The sequence below is a fragment of the Sylvia atricapilla genome, unplaced genomic scaffold (genome assembly GCF_009819655.1).
Source record: "Sylvia atricapilla isolate bSylAtr1 unplaced genomic scaffold, bSylAtr1.pri scaffold_66_arrow_ctg1, whole genome shotgun sequence".
NCBI classification, from domain to species: Eukaryota; Metazoa; Chordata; class Aves; order Passeriformes; family Sylviidae; genus Sylvia; species Sylvia atricapilla.
Window position 1 is genome coordinate 125543 of NW_027077153.1, and position 22314 is coordinate 147856.

The following is a 22314-nucleotide window of genomic DNA, read 5'->3' on the forward strand; positions in this document are numbered from 1 at the left end:
GAGTCAACACTGTTTTTCAAAACAAACTTCATGCTTCTTCTTTCTCTTCTTCACTCTCAGAACCAGTCTTAAAGGCACAGAACACACAGCTCACACAGAGCAGACAACTGGGGATAGAAGCATCATAGTCACCCTGGGACAGTAGCACTTTCCCTGTGGTCACAGACTGTGTCAATGAGGGGCTGCACTCTTGGTGTCTTTAAAGGAACTCAAGGATCTCCCAGCCAAGTTTTGTGCAGAGATACCCCTTTTGTTCCCTTCTCTGCAGCGGCAGCAGCAATGTCTGTGTGCAGAGCTGGGGGCAGATCAGGGCTGGCACAGCAGCTGTGGCCAGGAGCAGCAGCCCTTGGTGTTGGCAGTGCTGCTCCCGTGGCCCTGCCCCGCTGCCCTCCTGGCCCTGGTGTTGCTGTAGGGCCTGAGTGCTCTCCAGGCCGGGCACAGGGCTGGGGGTGGCAGTGCCGGGGCTGCAGCAGGGACAGGCCGTGGGCACTGCTGGGGCAGTGCTAACGCCTCAGGGCAGGGCCTCGGGGCTCCAGCCTCCTTGCCCAGGCTCTCTCAATGTGAAAAACAAGGTTCATTTTTATGAAAAAATTTGTAATTTCAATTAAAAAAAAAAACCAAACATAATTAAGAAACAGAAATAAAGCAAAGGATCTGGGCCAGGGGTCCCCTGCATGCAGCCAGAAAGGACACACTGCCCTTTCAGAATATCTGTTGAAAAGGATCAGTGTGTTACATATTCAACAGACTTTAATGCACTATTCAGACATTCCTTTGAGTTCAGATGCTTGCCTAGTTTCAATGCCCCAAACCTGCTCCTTTTTTCTCATTTAGTATTTTTTTATTCTTTGTTCTTGGTGGCACCTCTTGGTCATCTCATGTAATATTTTCCGATAATAGAAGGTCAATAACTTCCATCTTGGAGCTCTGGTTCGCTTTTATCTTTGTCTGTATAATTCATGAATGTGGGAAATGAATCCCCCTCTATCTTTCGGTTTGACTGGTTTAGATATTACAAAACAATATTTTACTTTTAAGACTATGGTACACACCCCCCCCAAAAAATACATATTTATCACATCACCATTTCCAAATCCTCTTACAAAGAAACTGGAAAAACCTACTCACATTATCCATATAGCATTCAATTCATTTTTACAACAAAGACGAGTTTGTAATATGCATTTATAAAAAAATCCTCCTTATGCCTTTTTAAAAATGAGAATTTTTTTATGGAAATGGTTAAATTCTAATACACATTTGGTGACTGTCTATAAGCAGCAAGCTTCTAGAATCATGCATCCACGTAGGGTTTGATGTTATCCCCTGATGGACCTCAGCCCTGAATAAGTGATGCCCTCTTTAACACCATTTAGTGTCAAGGAGTCTTATACTGATATTTTGGAGATCTGGTAACACTGTGGCCTCAGGCACCCAAGGAGTCAACTGTGACACTGTGGAACCTGATTGAACAAAGGGTCCATTGTAACACTGCAGAATTTGATGGAGCCAAGGGGACATTTTGACACTCTGCGGCTGCATGGAACCAAAATCCATTTTGACACAGCGGGGCCACATGGAACTGATGGTCCATTGTGATGTTGCAGATCCAAGGAGACCATTGTGACACTGTGGAACCTCATGGAATCAAAAGTCCATTGTGACAGAGAAATGCCTCATGGAACCAAGAGGCCATTGTGACACAGCAGAGCCTCACAGAGCCAAGGAGTCCATGATGACACTGAGAAACGTCGTGGAACAAAGGATCTCTGGTGGCACTGCAGAACCAAGGAGGTCGTTGACAACATGACAGCTCATGGAACCAGAAGTCCATGGTGAAACAGCAAGGCCTCTTGGAACCAAGGGTCCATTGTGACACTCAGCAGCCTCATAGCCTCACAAGCCTTTGTGACACCTGGAACCAAGGGGTTGGTTACACTGGGGAGCCCTGTGGAACCATGGGGACCATTCTGATGCTGTGGTGCTCCATGAAACAAAGGGGCCATTCTGATGGTACCAAGGGGATAATTGTGTCACAGTGGGGCTTCATGGAACCAAAGGTTCATTGTGACATTGCAGGGCCTCACGGAACAGTGGAGACCATTATGACTCTTTAGGGCTGTAGTGCTTTGAAAGAAAAACCCGTCAGAGACTCCAAGTCAGAAATATAATTTAATAGGAAGAGGAAAAAAAAAGAAGTACAATAAAATGAGTGCAATAATACAAAAGATCTCTGGTAGAGTCAGAATACCACCTGAAACCCTGTTGGTCAGGGTGCTGGGAACAGTCCTAAAGTAAGCCCTCGTGGAGTGGCAGATGTGGGTCCTGTTGTAAGTAGAGATGGCCCTGCACAGAAAAATGGTCCAGAGATGAGTCCAGTCTTCCTTCAGGTGTCCCGTGGGAATACTGCATGTCTAGTGACATTTGGGGGATTTTTTATCCATGTGGAAATGTTTTGGCTCCTCCTCCCTGGGCAGAGCATCTCACATTGGGATGTTATGTCATGTTATTGGTGAGTTTTAATGGCCCATTAACAGAAGATATCCCCATGGAGGTAATGAGAGGGTGAACAGAAATAAGAAACAATGCTCCACCTCGTTTTAACAGCTGGCTTGTTATCAGAAAGGCAAACATCCCCCCGGAGTTACTACAGATAAAGAAAAAAAACCCTCCATAGCCAGGTTTCAACAGATGGAATAGAATAAAAATTTTCTTTGCTTATAACCTAAGACAGGGACCCACTGTATCCAAGGGGCCATTGTCACACTGCAAGGCCTTGTTTAATCACGGGGCCATTTTAACATAGCAAGGCCTCATGGAATCAAGGGGATCATAGTTACACTGTGTGGCTCCATGAGAACAAGGGTCCTTTCTGACACCGTGACAAAGGAGTGACATTGTGACACTATAGGGCATCATGGATCCAAGGAGGTCATTTTGAAGTAGTGCAGCCTCATGGTACCATGGAGACCATGATGACACTTTTAGGCCTCATCTAACCTAAAGACTTCCGTGGCACTGCAGGGACTCATGGAACCAAGGGCACAACAGTGACACTGTGAGTCCCCAGGGAGCCTAGGGGGGCATTCTTACATTGCAGAACCAAGAGTCCATTGTGACACAGAAGGGCCTCATGAGAGCATGGAGCGTTGCTCCCAGTAGCCCAAAGTGTGATACCAGTTTCTCGCTTTTAACACCAATAGGAGCCCAGTAACCTCCAATATGATCCTAGTTAGATGCCAATACTGCCAGTATGGTCCCAGTATAATCCTAGTTCCTTCCAATCACTTCCAGTATGGTCCCTGTTGCCTCCAGCTAGATCAGCCCAGTCAGTCCCAGTATGATGCCATTTGCTCCCAGCATGCTCGCAGTCACTCTAGGTACCCCCAGTATGGCGGATGATGTGCAGGGTATATTCCCAGTCACTCTCATGTATGCCGAGTATCAGTTCAGTCACTCCCAATATGACCCAAAGATGAGCCCAGTGTGGTCCCAGTCACTGCCAGTATGAACCAGAGGCACCCCACAAGGTTCCATTTGCTCCCTTTCACCCTCACTTTTGTTCCAGTCAGTGCCAGTCTCTCCCAGTGTACCCCAGTTCCTTCTAGCATGTTCCTAGTCCCTCCCAGTCCTTCCCAGTTCCTTCCAGTATGATCCGATTTGCTCACAAGCAGCCCTTCACAGCCTCAGTGTAGTCACACTCACTGCCAGAATGATCTCTATTACCCCCAGCATGCACCCAGTCACTCCCAGTTCCACCCAGTTGTTCATAGCATGATCCCAGAGTCTCTCAACTGTTCCTGTTTACTCTCAGCATAATCCAGTCACTCCTAGTATATCCAGTCTTGCCCCAACATTATCTCAGTTGCCCCATGCAGGCTCCTCACTCCCAGTATGAATCCAGAATGATCTCAGTCTCCCTCAGTGTGATCACATTCTCCCTTGGCATGGGCCCAGCTGCTCCCAGTATGATCCTAGTCTGATGTCAGTACACACCCAGTACAGTCCCAGTCACTGTATGATCCCAGTACAAACCAGTCACTCCCCGGGATGCCATTTCAAGGGACACCTACCCCCGTGTCATTCTGACCTTTCCCAGCTCCATCCCCACTCCTCTTGTGAGCCGTGAGATATCCGGGGAATGGGCAGGATAAGGAAGAGGGAGGGGAGGAAGAGATGGAACAGCAGAAAGAAGTAGGAGGAAGAAGAGGAGAGGAGGGACCAGGCGGCTCCAGCGATCCCTGACACTGCAGCACCCAGGATCATTGGCCCTGATCCCGCAGGTACCCAGGAAGGGGAGCTAACCCAAATATCCCAGCGAAGTCCCTGGATTTGGGGATTTTTGGCGGGGGATGTTTGGGGCTTGCAGGGCTCCAATGCTGAGACACAGATGCCCCAGGGGGACATCAAGGAGTTCCTGGAAATGTTTTTGGGGGGTCCCGGTGCTGGCAAAACCGTGGCAGAGGGTGGGGGGATGTGGATCTCTGCACCGTGGGGGTTGGGCTTTCTACTTTTCCCTCAGCATGGTCCCAGTTACTGCCAGTTGCTCCCACTTTCATCCAGTGTGTTCCAAACTATCCCAGAGTCCTGTAGTATAGTCCCAGCCATTCCCAGTATGATGCCAGTCTTTCCAGAATGCTCCCAGTCATGCCCAGTTGCCCACAGTACAGACCAGTCACTCCAACCTGCCCACAGCAGTTCTCAGTGGGGTCCCCCTTCTCCCCAGCATGCCAGTTTGAAAACAAACCAACCAGAGATCCCAAGGGAGAACTGTACCGTGACCAATTTCTCATAAATCTGAGGGAATATCTTCTGTTAATGGGCCAGCAGTTAAAACCAGGTGGGGCAGTGTTCTTTATCTCTTCCACAACCCATCCTCCCTCCAGGGGCATATCTTCTGTTAATGGGCCATTGAGTCTCACTGCATCCCTGATAAAATTATATCATCCCATTGGGAGATGCTCCACTCAGAAGGAGGAGGAGCCAAGCATTCCTTCCTGGATATAATCTGAGATTTAACACACCAAATGCAGCCTGTTTCCACTGAATTCCCAGAGGAGGACCAGACCCATCTACCCCACCACTGTAAGAGGAAGATGCCCCAGTACAGCCAGGCAGGTGAGGAGGAAGTCAGTGCCCCTTTGCCCCCTCTCTCCTGCTCCATATCCCAGCCCAGCATGGCCCTTGGCTGCAGGACAACACCACTGCTAACGCCGTCCTGCTGGGGATGCACTGGGGGGATTTCCTTTCCCTTCCCTCTGGCATGGAGGCAAATCCCATCCTCTCCTTGTCCTTCCTTCCCCAGACAAGGAGCTGAGGACAGAAACCAGCGAAGACAAATCCCCGCAGCAGAACCTCATGGAAGAGGCCGTTTTGAGCAACTTGGTGGCACAAGAATTCAACAAGGAGAAAAATTCCAGGAGATCCCACAGGAGATGGGCTCCAAACCCATCACAGAGTACCCTGAAGAAGAAAAACCACCCTATGCCAGGAAGGTGGAGAGAGCTTCAACCAGGGCTCGGAAGTGGTGGTCCATAAGCAGCTTCATGATGGTGAGAAGCCCCATAAGTGCTTGGAGTGTGGGAAGAGCTTTAGCAAAAACTCCCTCCTAAACCGCCACCAGAAGATTCACACTCGGGAGAGGCCCTATGAGTGTGGGGAATGTGGGAAGGGCTGTAGGGACAGCCCTGACTTGACTCGCCACCAGAGGATCCACACCAGGGAACGGCCCTACGAGTGTGAGCAATGTGGGAAGAGCTTCAGCCAGAACTCCAGCCTGATCCGCCACCAGAACATCCACGCTGAGGAAAGGCCATACAGGTGTGGGGAATGTGGAAAGGGCTTCAACCAGAGGTGCAAACTGGTCACCCACCAAATGATTCACACTTGGGAGAGGCCCTATGAGTGTTCCCAGTGTGGGAAGAGGTTTCAGACCAGCTCAGATCTCCTCACGCACCAGCGCACTCACACAAAGGAGAGGCCCTTCCACTGCCCTGACTGCAGGAAGGGCTTCAAGCAAAACTCCCACCTCATCACTCACCAGCGCATCCACACTGGGGAGAGGCCCTATAAGTGTCTCCAGTGTGGGAAGAGCTTCACCCAGAGCTCTCACTTGACCCAACACCAATGGAAGCACCGGTAAGGGAATCCCTGTGAGTCCTCTGACTGTGGGAAGAGCTTTGTGCATTGCTTCAATATCGTCCCTCATTGGTGGGCCCACGTTGGGCAGCGACCTGGTGACCCACATTCCCAGTGATCCATATTGGGAAGACACTGGGCTGGTGGTCTTTCTCTTTGGTGGTCCCTTATATTCTTTTGATATCATTTGAAACTTTTTAAATTAGACAAAATTTGGGTAAAAATCAATAAACTCATCTAAGGCATCTCAAGACTACTTTTTCAGTGTTTTGCGACAATCTGGGATTCAGGGAAATACTTGTGAGCATCTGGGGCTTTGGGGGCTATTTGATGTAATTTTCTCCATGTCTTGGTTCTCAAAGAGACAAGAGGGTTTGATCTGTCACCTCACAACCACTCAATGGCACTGAAAACTACTCAAATTCCCACCCCAAAATTACTTTATTCACAACTTCTCAAGGTGGGATTGGGTTGGAAGGGGATTGGGCAAAGTGAGATGCAAATCAGGAGGGGTGTGATGGGCATTGGGTGAGGCAGGACGGGTGGGAGGGGGGTTGGGAGGTTGTGAAATGGGGGAAATAGAGCTTGGGGAGGGGCCTTGATACCAGCCTGGGTTAGATGGGCTTGGGTTAGACTGGGGAGGTGGCTGGGGTCTGGAATGAGACTGCCAAAGTCTGAGAATGATGAAAAAAGGGGGTATCTATTACTGAGTGAGATTTTGAATATTCCATGTTCCTGAAGATATTTTGGGGTATCTCATGTTTCTGAGGCAGTTTTGGGGCACTCTCCAACTCTCGAGGGAGTTCCTGAAAGCAGCTTGATGGAGCCCCATTGCCAGGAGTGATTGCCTTTTGCACCGACTCAGAGCTGCAGCTAGAGACCATTGCCTCAGGGCTGGAGAGCAGAGAAATGATGAATGGCCCCAGACATCTCCAGGGCTTGTCTGGGGGCCAGGGCAAGTTCTGTGTAGGTGGGGCAGTCACTGCTCCAGCCCCAGCCACTGCAGCTTCTGGTCCAGCCCCAAAGCCCCAGCCAAGCCCCTGGCACCCCAAAAACCCCACCTGGGAGAGGGTCCAGAGCAGGTGAGGCTGTGACATGGCTGTGACATTGACATGTCTCACAAGCCCCGGAGCTCCCAGCAGCTGAGATGGGGCTGGATCCAAGGCCATGACTGTGGATCTTCTCTCCCTCACTCTCTTCTCCTTACTTCCTCTTCTCAAAGTCTGGGTAACATGAAGTGGGACAGGTTAGAGTTTGTTCCATGCAGTGCTTTGTGAAGTGATTTACTGTAATTCCATGTTGCTTTAAGGTTTCCCAAGTACCTCAGTTCTGTAAAGTTTGCAAATAAAATTTCTCCAATCTCTTGAGAAGTTTGTTGTTTTCTCCCATGCACCGCCCCAGGGGATCAAGGTATCTCAAGTCCCTTTCCAACAGCAGCCAAGCCAGCTTGGGGCACAGCAGCAGGAACTGCAATGCTAAGCAAGGCCTGGCTTGGCTGGAGGGAGCAGAAAGGCCAAGCCCTGAGCCCAGGCCTGGGACAGGAGGGCCTGTCCCTCCCGGGTGCCTCGGGGCTGTTTGTGGGGCACTGGGATGGGAGGGGCAGCAAGGACAAAGTTACAGCATTATCTGTGCCCTGGCTAGCTGCACAAGCCCATCTCGCTGTCCCCCCAGCATTTGTCAGCCCAGCATTGCTGTGCCCTCTCTGTGCTCCCTGCACCCAGCGCTGCCGGCTCTTGGCACACAGAGCCAGGCCAGGAGCCCACCTTGCCAAGGGCGTTTGGAGCAGGCTGGTGGCTGCCATGGCTCCTGAGCTCAGCAGCTGCTCCTGGGATGGCTCCATGGAACCTGAGCACAGCAACGCTGCTGTGCATTGTCCCTGCTGAGGGTCACATACTGTCAGGGCACATTCCCTGCCTGTAGGATTCCTGCCCGACCCAAGCACTGCACTAATGGCTTCAGTATTGCTCTCCAACAAAAACAGGGGAAGGCAAACTGTCTGTAGCTCATGGTATTTTATAGTGTCTGAAACTCAGTAAGTCATTGGTCTTGGAGGTGAGATCCATTTAGAATGAATGGAATGGAGAAGTAGTGCACCGTGGAAAAGGGGAGCACAGAAATAAATAGAGGAAAACATCTTGCATTGTTTATTACAGTTTTCATTTCACTTCTGGAAAACTGTTACAGTTTTCCAGGAGTCTTCCCTACAGTTGTGTCTGTTCTTTTCAAGGACCTTTACTGGAGAATGAGGTGCAGCTTCTGTCACAAGATGTGCTACCAGCTGTACCTTCTCTTGGGTTTCCACACTGTGTGGGCAGCACAACTCTTGCAGCAAAGCAGGACAAATGTTTGGAGAACTTGACTTGTCCTTTCTTTCCCTTCTGGACTGGGGAGTTGTGCCATTTTTAAGGTTTTCATGTTTATTGTTCTACCCCAAGAAAACATAACCAAGTACCAGGAACTTTGAAGGAATCCAAGCCTGGGTGAATGCAGTTAAAAGAATCTCCAGAGGCTGCAGCCAGGAGTGGATTGCTGCCTGCTAATCATTCCAACATCCCCATGGACACCTGGAAAATGATCTAGAACATGAAAATGGGCTTTCAGATGGAGTTTGTTTCTGTGTTCAGTTTCGATGATTCTACATCGCTTGCATTGATCTAAGTCAAGAATACAATCACTTCATGCTAAGTACCAGAACAAGCTGGATCTCTCCAAGGAGATGACTGAAAGAATCTGAAATGGAGAAATGCAGGGAATGACTTGGTGAACTTTGTCTCTAAGAAGGGTTATTTTTTCCATATAATGTCTAATCCATTCTCTCTGCTGTTGTCTTTCTGAAAAAGGCCACTTTCATCCCAGATGCCTCATGAAATGAGAAGCCTGAGCTTGTGGAAGTGCCTGAAAGATGTCCTGTTCCTCTGCAGGGACACTCAGGCTGAGACAGGAGCCTGAGCCCTGTCTGAGGAAGCCTCCTCCGAGCTGGAATTGGTGCCGTGCTGGGAGAGGAAGAGCAGGGGGAGAAGGATGAGCGCTGTGTGGCAGGAGCAGGAGGTTTGGGCCGCGGGACATTCGGCCTGCGCTGCTGCCCTGCCATGGGCGGCCGTGCCCGGGGCTCTGGGGCTGGCCCCGCGTGCGCTGAGCTCCCGACACTGCGGGAGCTGCCCGTGCTGGGCTCAGGTTCCCGCTGGCCCTGGGCAGCACGCTGGGCTCCAGCTGGGATCAGCAGCAGCTGGAAATACCTCTAGGCATCTCCACTTTCTGCTGCTGCTCAGAGGAAGCAACAAACTGAGTCGAGAAGTTCTAGTTTCTCTTTCTCCTGGTGGATTTTTCTCATTTTATTTGACATGCCAGAGGCAATCTGCTCCATCAGATTGTGCAGTGTCTTTCCTCCTCAGAGCACCCTGGGATGGGTTTGGAGCCCCTCCTCCTGTGGGATCTCTGGGGCTTTTTCTCCCCACTGGATTTCTGCACCGCGGAGCTGTTCAAAACAGCCTCTTCCATGAGGTTCTGCTGTGGGGATTTGTCCTCCCTGGGCTCTGTCCTCAGCTCCATGTCTGGGGAAGGAACAGGAGAGGATGGGATTTACCTTCATGCCAGAGGGAAGGGGAAGAAGATCCTCCCAGTGCATCCCCAGCAGGACAGCGTCAGCAGCAGGGTTGTCCTGCAGCCAGGGGCCATGCTGGGCTGGGAGATGAAGCAGGAGAGTGGGAGAAAGGGGCACTGACTTCCTCCTCACCTGCCTGGATGTCCTGAGGCATGTTCTTCTTCCTCCCTGCAGCCTAAACTAAAAACTTAAAAATTAAACTAAAAACGCAACAAGAAAAAATACAAACACTGACAGTGTCAGAATACAACCTGACACCCACTTAGTCAGGGTGTTGGAAGCAGTCAAATCAAAATGTGGCTACAGTCCTCCTAGAATGACAGATGTGGTTTTCTTGAAGCAACACTCATGTAGAAGGTTGTAGTTTTCCTCTGAAGGTCTAATGGTGGTGTAGATGGGCATGGTCTTTTCCTGGGAATCCAGTGGAAACAGGCTGCTTCTGGTGTGTTAAATCTCAGATTATATTCAGGCAGGAATGCTTGACTCCTCCCTCAGGATGGAGCATCTCCCAATGGAATGGTGTAATTTTATCAGTGATGCAGTGAGACTCAATGGCCCACCAACAGAAGATATGCCCCTCGAGGGAGGATGGGTTGTGAAAGAGACAAATAGCAACGCCCCACCTGGTTTTAACTGCTGGCCCATTAACAGAAGATAATCCCGCAGAGTTATGAGCAATAGGTCATGGAACGGTTTTCCCTTGGGATCTCTGGTTTGTTTTCAAACTGCCACACTGGGGAGAAGTGGGGCCACACTTGGAACTACTGTGAGTAGGTTGGAGTGACTGGTCTACACTGTGGGCAACTGGGCATGACTGGGAGCATGTTGGGAGAGACTGGCATCATACTGAGAGAGACTGGGAGTATACGAGGGACAACTGGGAGAACTGGGAAAACACTGAATGAAAGTAGGAGGAACTGGGAGCAACTGGGACTATGCTCGGGGCAAACAAGCCAGCCCGATCTCCACCATGGGGGGACCCGCATGCCCCCACCCACGCCAAGGCTCTGCCACCACGAGGATCCCAAAAAACACCTCCTGAGGACACCCGGATTTCCCCCCGAGGGGCACCTGCGGCTCAGCTTTGCAGCCCTGCAAGCTCCAAACATACCACCCAAAATCCCCAAACCCACAGGCCCGCCCCAGAATATCAGGAGTGAGCTCCTCTTCCTGGGGCACCTGCAGGATGAGGCCAATGATCCCGGGGGGGCTGCGAGTTCAGGGAGCTCTGGAGCCGTTCAGTCCCTCCTCTTCTATTCTTGCTCTGTTTCCCACTGCTGCTCTGCTTCTTCCTCTTTCCTCCTCTCTCTTTCCCTGGACATCTCACAGCCAGCAAGAGGAGCAGGAATGGAGATGGAAGAGGTCAGAATGCAGCAGGGGAATGTGTGCCTGGAAATGGCATCACTGGGAGTGACTGGTTTGTACTGGGATCACACTGGGATCATACTGGGAGCAGCTGGGCTCATGCTTGGGAAGACTGTGATCACACTGAAGGAGACTGCGATCATACTGGATTAACACTAGGAGTGAGGATCCTGCAGGTGTCAATTCTGGCCAAGTTGAGGGAAAATGGCATGTACTGGGAGTTATAGGGTGCATGCTGGGGGTGACTGGGATCACACTGGAAGTGAGTGCAGCTACACAGAGGCTGACTGGAAGTGGTTGTGGGCAAATGGGATCATGACAGAAGGAACGGGGAGGGATTGGGAATATGCTGGAAGGAACTGGGGTACACTGGGAGAGACTGGCACTGACTGGAACAAAAGTGAGAGTGAAAGAGTGCAACTGGAACCATGGGGGATTGAACTGGTTCATACTGGCAGTGACTGGGACCACAGGAGGCTAATCTTGGGATTATACTGGGAGTGACTGGACTAATACTGGAGGTACCTGAGAGTAACTGGGAACATATCATGCACATCATCCCTGTACTGGGGGTGACTGGGAGCAACTGGGAGCATGCTTAGAGCAAATGGCATCATACTTGACTGATGGGGTTGATCAAGCTGGAGGCAACCGAGACCATACTGGGAGAGATTGGAAGGAACTAGAATTATACTGAGACCATACTGGCAGTGCTGGCATGTGACAAGGATCATATTGGAGGTTACTTGACTCATATTGGTATTGAAAGGGAGCAACTGGGATCACACTTTGGGCTACTGGGAGCAACTCTCCATGATTTCATGAGACCACGCTGAGTCAGAGTGGACCCTTGCTTCTGCAATGTAAGTAAGCCCCCCTTGGCCCCCTGGGGACTCACAGTGTCACTGTTGTACCCTTGGTTCCATGACTCCCTGCAGTGCCACAGATGTCCTTAGGTAAAACAAAGCTTCAAAGTGTCATCATGGTCTCCATGGTTCCATGAGGCTGCACTGCTTCAAAATGGCCTCCTTGGGTCCATGATGCCCTGTAGTGTCACAATGTCACTCCTTTATCATGGTGTCAGAAAGGACCCTTGTTCACATGGAGCCCCACAGTGTCATTGTGGTCTCCTTGATTCCATGTGGCCCTGTTGTGGTAAAATGGCCCTGTGGTTAAACAAGGCCCTGCAGTTTCACAATGGCTCCTTGGATCCTGTGGGTCCCTGTCTTGAATTATAACCAAAGAAAATATTTATTCTATTCCATTTGTTGAAACCTAATTCAGGAGGTGTTTTTATTTTATCTGTAGTAATTCCAGGACAGAAAAGGGGGCTGCCTTCCTGAAAACAAGCCAGCTGTTAAAACTGGATGGGACATTGTTTCTTATCTCTGTTCACCCTCCATTAACTCCATGGGGATATTTTATGTTAATAAGATATGCCATTAAAGCCCACCAATGACATGACACATTGCATCTTCCCAATTTGAGATGCTCTACCAAGGGAGTAGAAGCCAAACCATTTCCATATAGATAAAAAACCCCCACAAATGTCACTAGACTTCCAGTGTTCCCAAGGGACATCCGAAGGAAGTCTGGACTGATTTCTGGACCCTTTTTTCTGTACAGGACCATCTCTACGTCCAGCAAGACCCACATCTGCCACTCCGGGAGAGCTTAATTTGGTCTGTTTCTAGCACCATGACCAACCGGGTGTCAGGTTGTATTTCTGACTCTGTCAGTGGTCTTTTGTATTATTGCATTCATTTTTTTTACTTCTTTTTTTTCCTCTTCCTATTAAATTGTATTTCTGACTTAGGGTCTCTCACTGGTTTTGTTTTCAAACCACTTCAGTCTTAAAGACCCATAATGGTCTCCATTGTTCCATGAGGCCCTGCAGTGTCACAATGGTCCCTTGGTTTCAGGAGGCCTTGCTGTGTCACCATGGACTTCTGGCTCCCTGAGCTGTCATGTTGTCAGCAACAGCCACCTTGGTTCTGCAGTGTCACCAGGGATCCTGTGTTCCCTGAGATTTCTCAGTGTCACCATGGACTCCTTGACTCTGTGAGGTTCTCCTGTGTCACAATGGTCCCTTGGTTCCATGAGGCCTTTCTCTGTCACAATGGACCTTTGGTTCAATCAGTTTCCACAGTGTCACAATGGACTCCTTGGATCTGCAGCATCACAATGAACCATCAGTTCCATGGGACCCCACTGTGTAAAAATGGATTTTGGTTCCATGCAGCCCCACAGTGTCAAAACGTCCCCTTGGCTCCATCGAATTCTGCAGTGTCCCAATGACCCTTTGCAGTGTCACAGTTGACTCCTTGTGTCCGTGAGGTCACACTGTTACCAAATCTCCAAAATATCACTATAAGACTCCGTTACAATAAATTGGTGTTAAAAAGGGTATCATTCATTCAGGGCTAAGGTCCAGCAGGGGATAACACCCAACCTTATGTGGACACGTGATTCTAAAAGTGTGTTGCTTATATAGATTGTCTAAGTCCCTATTACAATTTACCCATTTCCAAAAAACCCACTTCTCATTTCTAAAAAGGGAAGAGGAGGATTTTCTCATTAATACATAATATAAATTCATATTTTTGTGAAATTTGAAATGAATGCTATATGTATAATGTGGGAAAGTTTTTCTACTTTCTTTTTAACAAGCTTTAAAAATGGTGATGTGATGAATATATATATATTTAAGGGGGCTGTACCAGAGAATTAAAAGCAAAGTACAATTTTGCAACATCTAAACCGACCAAACCAAAATATAGAGGCAGTCTGCCCACATTCCTGAATTATTCAGATGAAGATAGCAGTGAACCAAAGCTCCAAGAAGGAATTTATTGATCTTCTGTTATCAGAAAATGGCATGAGACAACCAAGAGGCACCACCAAGAACAAGGACAAAGAAAATACTAAATGAGTAAAAAGGAGCAGATTTGGGGGGCTTAAAACTAGGAGGGCATCTGAACTCAAAGCAATGTCTGAATAATGCATTAAAGTCTATTGAATATGTAAAATACTGATCCTTTTAAAATGTTGTTCTGAAAGGGCAGGGTGGCCTTTCTGGCTGCATGCCAGGGAACCCCGGTGGAGATCCCATGTTTTCTTTCTGTTTCTTAATTATATATATATATCTTTATATATGTATGTATATATAATATTGAAACCTATATATTGTTTAAGAAAGTGAACCTCGATTTTCAAATGGAAAGAGCCTGGGCAAGGAGGCTGGAGCCCCCAGGCCCTGCCCTGAGGCGTCAGCGCTGCCCCAGCAGTGCCCATGGCCTGTCCCTGCTGCAGCCCCGGCACTGCCACCCCCAGCCCTGTGCCCGGCCCCGAGAGCACTCAGGCCCTACAGCAACACCAGGGCCAGGAGGGCAGCGGGGCAGGGCCACGGGAGCAGCACTGCCAACACCAAGGGCTGCTGCTCCTGGCCACAGCTGCTGTGCCAGCCCTGATCTGCCCCCAGCTCTGCACACAGATATTGCTGCTGCATCTGCAGAGAAGGGAACAAAAGGGGCATCTCTGCAGAAAACTGGGCTGGGAGATCCTTGAGTTCCTTTAAAGCCACCAAGAGCACAGACACTCACTGACACAGTCTGTAGCCCCAGGGGAAGTGGAGAGAAACAAAATGAGAAATGGCACAATAAATGACAATTCTTTGTTGACAAGAATAAAGGAGTAAAACCATGAAAAATCTCTAAAATGAAACCAAAAAGAAGCATCAAAATTACTTTTATTACTTGTTATTAGCAAAAATTTGGCAACAGTTTTGAACGTTCTGAAACCATCCAGTGATCAGTGTCCACACTGCAGCCTTGAGCTCCTGGTTCCTCAGGCTGTAGATGAGGGGATTCAGGGCTGGAGGCACCACCGAGTACAGAACTGACAGGGCCAGATCCAGAGATAGGGAGGAGATGGAGAGAGGCTTCAAGTGAGCAAACATGACAGTACAGACAAACAGGGAGACGACAGCCAGGTGAGGGAGGCAGGTGGAAAAGGCTTTGTGCCGTCCCTGCTCAGAGGGGATCCTCAGCATGGCCCTGAAGATCTGCACATAGGAGAAAACAATGAACACAAAACAGCCAAGTCCTAAAAAGACAATAACAGCAATGAACCCAAGTTCCCTGAGGTAGGAGTGTGAGCAGGAGAGCTTGAGGATGTGTGGGATTTCACAGAAGAATTGGCCCAGGGCATTGCCATGGCACAAGGGCAGGGAAAATGTACTGGCCGTGTGCATGAGAGCATTGAGCAAGGCACTGGCCCAGGCAGCAGCTGCCATGTGGGCACAAGCTCTGCTGCCCAGGAGGGTTCCGTAGTGCAGGGGTTTGCAGATGGACACGTAGCGGTCGTAGCACATAATGGTCAGCAGGAAATACTCAGCTGACAGGAAGAACGTTAAAAAAAAGAGCTGAGCAGCACATCCTGCATAGGAGATGGTCCTGGTGTCCCAGAGGGAATTGTGCATGGCTTTGGGGACAGTGGTGCAGATGGAGCCCAGGTCGCTGAGGGCCAGGTTGAGCAGGAAGAAGAACATGGGGCTGTGCAGGTGGTGGCTGCAGGCGACAGCGCTGATGACGAGGCCGTTGCCCAGGAGGGCAGCCAGGGAGATGCCCAGGAAGAGGCAGAAGTGCAGGACCTGCAGCTGCCGCCTGTCTGTCAGTGCCAGCAGGAGGAAGTGGCTGATGGAGCTGCTGTTGGACATTTGCAGTGTCTTGGGGATCTGTAGAAACAGTGATCATGGAATAGTTCAGTTTGGAGAGGACTTTCAAGATCCCAGCACAGCTTGGTGGCCCCCCACTGCCTGCCCAGGGCTCTGATGCCTGCAGCTGTTCCTGCCTGCAGCTGCTTCCCTGTGCCCAGGGCTGGGCCCTGCCAGTGCTGCCAGAGCCCAGCCCAGCCCTGGTGGCTCAGCTCTGCCCTGAAGACCCCTCCCAGCTCAGGCACTGCCCAGGGGCAGCTCTGGCTCTGCAGGCTCTGATGGCAACGTCACAGCAACCCTGAGGAGGCTGGAAAGCCAACACTGATGCTGTCTGCAAGGGGCCCTCTGCTGATTTCTGTCACAGCCTGGATTATTAAGATTTGAGACAAAATTGTTATATTTTTCTAACCCCAAACTGAGAGATGAATGTCTATGTGCAATTTCTCATCCAGACAACACAGACGGGATTAATACACCAGGATTTTCCCTTTTACACAGCCCCTGCCCTGCTGTGCTTTCTGAATAATCGACTTGGAAATGTGCTGGAGTTAAATGTCATGCTGGGAGCAGTCCTGAAAAATCCAGCATCCTTAACACACAAGGAGAACACTTCCAAGCCTTACCAGCTGTCTCCTTCCACCCAGATCTTGTCCCCCAGTGTTGGCAGCAGCCCCCAGGGCTGGCTGAGAGCTGTCCCTGGCAGGCAGCAGAGTCCCTGCCCCAGCACAGCGCCCTGGACTGCAGGACCCTGCTCTGCAGGACAGCCCTGGGCACCCCTGGCTGCTCCACACAAGACACCATCAGAGAATGTACTCACAGAGTCTGTAGGCATCGGCATGTTCCAGCTGTAGGAGATGACTGCAGGAGCTGCAGCTGCATTGTCCTGCAGCCAGAGGTTCCTGTGCCAAGGGCTGGGAGTGATTCTCCTGCAGTCACTTCTCAGCCCCTTCCCAGCCCTGAGTGATTGAAGCTCTCTGTGCATGTGTGCTGTGCCCGGGCTGGCTGCAGGCAGTGCCCCAGCCCTGCTGGGCTGGGAGAAGAGCTGCTCAGCAAGAGAAAGGTGTTTTTAAGCTCTTCTTGGTTGCCAGGAGCTGCCTCTGTGCCAGGAGCCCAGCCCAGCTCATCAGCACAGACACAGCACAAGGACTTTTATGACCCTCTCGGGGCTTGTGCTGAGGCCCTGAACATCAGTCCCTCATAGGGAGGTGAAGAAACCTCTCAAGAGCTGCAAGTCAGAATCCAGCTCCAAAGTTTCCTGAAGTTTTAATGGGTCCCACTGAGGGAAACAACGGAGAAAGTGTCCCCAGGCCCCAGGCAGAGCAGAGAACTGCAGGCAGTTATGACAGGTGGGGACAAAGAGAAACCAAGTCCTGGTGTCCTGGGGCACAGCAGCCCCTGTGCCACCAAGGGCTGTGAGCAGACACCTTGTCCTGAGGCCCTGGGGCCTCCTGGCACAGCCCCAGCAAGGCTGGGCACTGTCAGCCCCTTGTCCTGCCCTCAGCATCCCCCTCCCATGGCAGTGGCCTCAAGGATGTGCTGGAAGGAGTCCCTGGGGAGCCTTGGTCAGGAATGGCCCTGGGGGGCTCCTTAATTCCTCAAGGGACTGTAGTTTTTTCAAAGGACTTCAGGTTTTACTTTTGCCTTGGAGTCTCTTAGAGGTCTCTGAAATCCTGGCCTCCAATTATCTGCTTTAATCAGTCCCTTGAGAGGCTCTGTCAGTAACAATATTCAGTAGGGCTCATTAATACTTCAAGTTACTTCAGTTATTTTACAGGAACTTGGTGTTTCCTCTGTAAGAGTGACTCTATGAGAGGTTTGTGAATTCATGGCCCATATGATTGCAATCTACTTTAACAAGTCCCTTGAGATTCATAGTCAGTAAAAATACTCTGTGTGTCTCATTAAATACTACAGGCTGACGAAGATGTATTAATGAACTTTTTTTTTTGACACTGAGTTTAAGAGGTTGATGCAATCATGGCCTCAAATTATCTCCTTTAATGAGTCCCCTGAGATTCTCAGCCAGTAACAACACTCAGTGGGGCTATCCAATGCTTCAAGGTACTCAAGATTTTAAAGGTACTTTGGAATTTCCTTCTCGCATTGAGTCCCTGCAAGGTTTTTGTGTACCCCTGGACTCCAGTTCTCTCCGCCAAGGACACCATGAGGGGCCTGGGTTGGGGATGGACCAAATAATACTGCCAGACATATTGAGTGTTCCTTTGACTAGGACTCCTGGAAAGGTTTGTGCAATCTCCTCTCAGGTTCTGAGGTTCCAGGGCTCAGCACCAAATGCACCACAGGGCTCATTAGGACAAGGCAAGTCCTGACAAACCATGGCTGTGCCTTGATTTCCCTCTGGTCTTCTGCAGTTCATTAAGAAATTTGTTTCATAGATTTATGGAGAAATAATTCAAAGTACTTCTAAGAAATCCACATTCCTATTTTCAGTAATGTGTTTTATTTATGTTTTCATTACAGAAGTGGTGATTGCAGAGTGTCTCCCAAGGCAGTCTGGCAAGCTCAGAGAAGTTGTGCCTTGCGATCTGACCTGGTGTAGACAACCCTGTTCCACATTCCCCAACCCCATCCTGTCTCTCCTCACTCACCTGGGACCTGCTTTATTGCAGAACTGTCTGCACTCAGGCAAAGAGAGGTTTTCTTTTTTTTTAGCAATCTTAAACTCCTAAGTTTCAGATAATCTGCTCAAGTGTGTGCCAAGGCCATGCTACCTCCAAGGAGGTTCCCCTTCCCTAAGGCAGAACCATGCAAGGAATGATTTAGACACACAGGAAGTTCTGCAATAAACGCAAATCCAGAGTTGGCTGAAGGCAGAATCAGACCAACTCCTGAAGGAAAGACAGGCTTTGAACTCCTTGCAGCTCCCAGCTGCAGGTGGGTTGTTGGGAGGTGTGTGAGTGAGCCCAGAGTGAGTGCAAGGGAAACGCAGAGAGGCCTGGAAGTGCTTCTGTGCAGACAGGCTGTGGGGAAGGGCACTGCAGGCCTGGGCTGGGCCAGGAGTGAGGCTGGACCATCACCCCAAGCTGCCCTGGGCCATGGCAAGGGGCTGTGGCCATGGCCAGTGGCCTGAGCCCACTGCCTGGGCCCCTTGCTCAGGGCTGGTGTCAGTGGCCAGAGGCAGAGGGGATCCCTTGCTGGGGGCTGTGCCATGGCCACCCGCCCTGTGCCGCGCTGGCTGCTCAGGCACCGCGGAACCAGCAGCAAACGCCACTGCCAGGGCCAAAGGCAGATCAGGCAGACAGAAAGGGGCAGTGCTGGCCACTGTTTCCATGGCAGCCCTCCCTGGGACACCACACCTGGCTCACCTGTCCTGTCACTTGCCATGGAAACCCGGCTCATTGGGAATGCAATGGTGGACAAAGGTTTGAGTAGGGCCTGTCCCAATAGGACAGAAGGGGGTGGTTTTAAACTAAAGGAAGGGAGGCTCAGGTGCAGAGAGATAAGGAGGAAATTTTTGGTGGTGAGGTTGGTGATCCACCAGGACATGTTCCCAGGGAGGTGGTCAATGCCTCATTCCTGGAAATATTCCAGTCCAGCTGGGACAGGGCTCGGAACAACCTGATCTGGTGGAAGATGTCCCTGCTCATGGTGAGAGTTTGAAGGAGATGAGCACTGCAGAGCTCTTCCCATCCAAACCATCCCAGGATTGCATGGGGACAAGGGGCTGCTCACTGGGCTCCATCCACTCTCTTGACTCTTCCTTGTCTTTGCTGGAGCCCACATCCAGCAGCCAAAGCCAGCCCCTTCTCTGGCCTTTCCCCCCTGCCCCAGGGGCTGCCAGAGCCAGGGGGGTACAGGTGACCTTTAGGCTCTGCAGGGCTCAGGCACAGCGGCTGTGCCAGAGTCAGGGCTGAGGTGACACTCTGTGGGCTGGGGCAGAGCCCAGGCACAAATGAGCCCTGAAGCAGCAGCTCTGCAGTGGTGGCCACCAGGCCGGGTGGCCAAGGGAGGCTTCTGGCCATGGCCTGGGAGCAGCTGCTGCTGCCAAGGGGCCTTTGGTGCCTCAGGCTCTCCCTGGCCCAGTTCCCAGCATGGCACTCTGCCCTTGTGCCCGAGCCCTTCGCTGTGCTGGGGCTGGCCTGGGGCTTCTGCAGCGGGATCTGCCTTGGTCCTGGCACAGGAAAGACAGTTCCTACTGGAGCATAAGGCTCTGCCTGCAATGGTCTCAAAAACTCCAACACGGCCCTGTTTACTACAAAATTTCTTTTTAAAGGACTACAGTCTAAGAGTTGTTATAGCTCCTGTGCTTTTGCTGTAAATAACATTTTTTGCTGATTTATTCTGTGGTGTGAATGAATCTTTCTGTCTAATCCTGATCAGACTCAATCATGGTTGTATTTATAGAAATATATCTCGTATTCCATCATTAATCCAGTGGGACAAATTGCATTTTGGTTAAATTCCACCTGTCCGATGTTTTACACATAAATGTTTGACAAAGTCTTCGACTAGGACTGGATCCAGCTGTTCCCAGTCTACTCTCTTAGACGGAATTTTAAAGTTTAGGCCTCTTGGAGGAGTTTGGTGGTTCGTGGTGACTGTTGGGTGTAATTACTCCACCTCATGACTCAGCAGGAGTTTCTCCAATGAAGAAATGAAGCTTTGGCCTGAAGCTCCCACGCTGCCCATGACAGGAAGCCCTGTGAGTGTCTGGGACATCCTGGCTCTTTGGCAGCCTGGGGACTCCTGGCATGTCACCGTGGAGCATCCGTGAGTGCCTGAGACAGATGGGTGCCACTGCAGCCCAAAGTGCCCTGGGATGTCCCCATGGTGTCCCTCAGGGGGGAAGGAGGTTTTGAGCCCTGCAAGCTCCAAACATCCCCTACAAAAACCCCAAACCCAGGGACCCCCTGGGATATTTGGCGTGAGCTCCTCCTCCCCAGGCACCTGCGGGATTGGGGCTGATGGTCCCGGGGGGCTGCGGGTTCAGAGAGCGCTGGAGCCGCCCGGTCCCTCCTCTGCTCTTCTTCCTCCTGCTCCTGCTGCCACTCCTCCTCTTCCTCCCTCCCTCCTCCTTCTCCTCCCCTGTTCCTGAACACCTCGCAGCCCGCGGGTCGAGTGGGGATGGAGCCGGGACAGGTCGGAATGCAGAGAGGGGGTCTGAACCTTCTCACTGCCCACGGGCAGCGTCAGCACGTTCAGGGAGATCCTGGGGGCCTGAAGGGTCACCCCAAATCCCAGGGCACGCCAAATACTCAGGGACCCTTTGAACTCCCCTCAGCGCTGGATCTGCTGCAGGCGGGGGGGCACCAGCACTCTGCCCCCACCCCCCACCATCACAGGGGAGCAGAAATGGGGGAGGGGCACGGACAAGTCGGGGGGACCCCCAAAGTCCTGGCGGAGGGGACACAGGGGGACTCCCAGGAATCCCCAGGGGGGGATGAGGGGGGACCCAGGAGGAGTTGGGGGGGGCTGGGTGGGTCATGGGGGGACCCCCAGGAGTCTTGTGGGGGTGGGGAGGGCAAAGAACAGGGCGACCCCTGGGATGGCTTTGGGTGAAACCGGATTGGAGCTTCCATGGCAGAGGGATGGGGATGGGATCAGCCCATGGAATTCCATCGGAATGGGATGGCAGTGAGATCCATCCTTGGAATTCCCATGGGAATGGGACAGTGGTGAGATCCATCCTTGGAGGTCCCAGAGTAATTCCCATGGTCCAAATTTTGCCCTCCCAAATCCCACATTTCCAAATCCCACATTCCCATGGGATTTCTGCCCTCCCCCCCTTTAGGCTCCAGTGCCTCCCGCCCATATCTGACACATTTCCAGAGCCATTCCAGGCAGGTGTGCCCCAGGGGATTTGTGAATTCCTCAGCCTCGATCTCCTCGTGTTCCCAGTGCCTCTTGGTGACCTGGGTAGCGCCGTGGGCCACCACGAATCCCCCGGATCCTGGCTGGAAGGAGAGGAATTCCCACCCGTGGGAGCTGAGCCGATGGGATCCGCAGACGCTCCCGTGGCACAGGAGGTGACAGCCGGAAACCTCCTGCAACGTGTGGAGACTTGGGCAAGGATTGGACCCACGGAGACCCACAGGATCGTGTCCCGGCCCCACGGAGCCCCATTGCAGCCCCACAGGGCCCCAGAGGCTGATGGAGACCCACAGAGGCTCATGCCAGCCCCTCGGATCCGCAGGGATGCACATCCCAGCGCCCCAGATTCCGGCGCAGCCCCACGGATCCCCAGTGCAGCCCCACAGGTGCCGTGGCAGCCCCACAGATCCCCCAGGCCCGGCTCCCCATGCTGAGCCTCACTCTGGCTGTGCTGCTCCTGCGGCATCTGCAGCTCCCTGGTGGCCCCGTGCCGGTGTCGCTCCTTGTGCTGGCTCTGGCCATCCCAAAATCCCGGCTGGGCTCCGGCCACCATCCCCGGCGGCTGCAGCTCCGCCCGGCCCCGCTGGCGCTGGCGGCGCTGGAAGGGGATCCCATCCAGGGAGCCCATGGACAGGAACTGGGGGAAGCCCGGGCTGGGCTCCGT

The 22314-nt window shown here is 51.5% G+C and overlaps 2 protein-coding genes and 1 pseudogene across 2 annotated transcripts in view; 1 reads left to right on the forward strand and 2 right to left on the reverse strand.

Annotated features, from left to right (window-relative positions):
* LOC136374973 (olfactory receptor 14A16-like) overlaps window positions 1-22314 on the reverse strand; it is a 184574-nt gene that overhangs the window by 92469 nt on the left and 69791 nt on the right. The gene's annotated exons all lie outside the window — the stretch shown is intronic.
* Window positions 5097-6147, forward strand: LOC136374964 (zinc finger protein 436-like; annotated as a pseudogene).
* LOC136374965 (olfactory receptor 14C36-like) lies at window positions 14856-15821 on the reverse strand. Its single transcript, XM_066340325.1, has one exon. It carries the CDS (start codon window positions 15819-15821, stop codon window positions 14856-14858), a length of 966 nt encoding a protein of 321 aa, XP_066196422.1.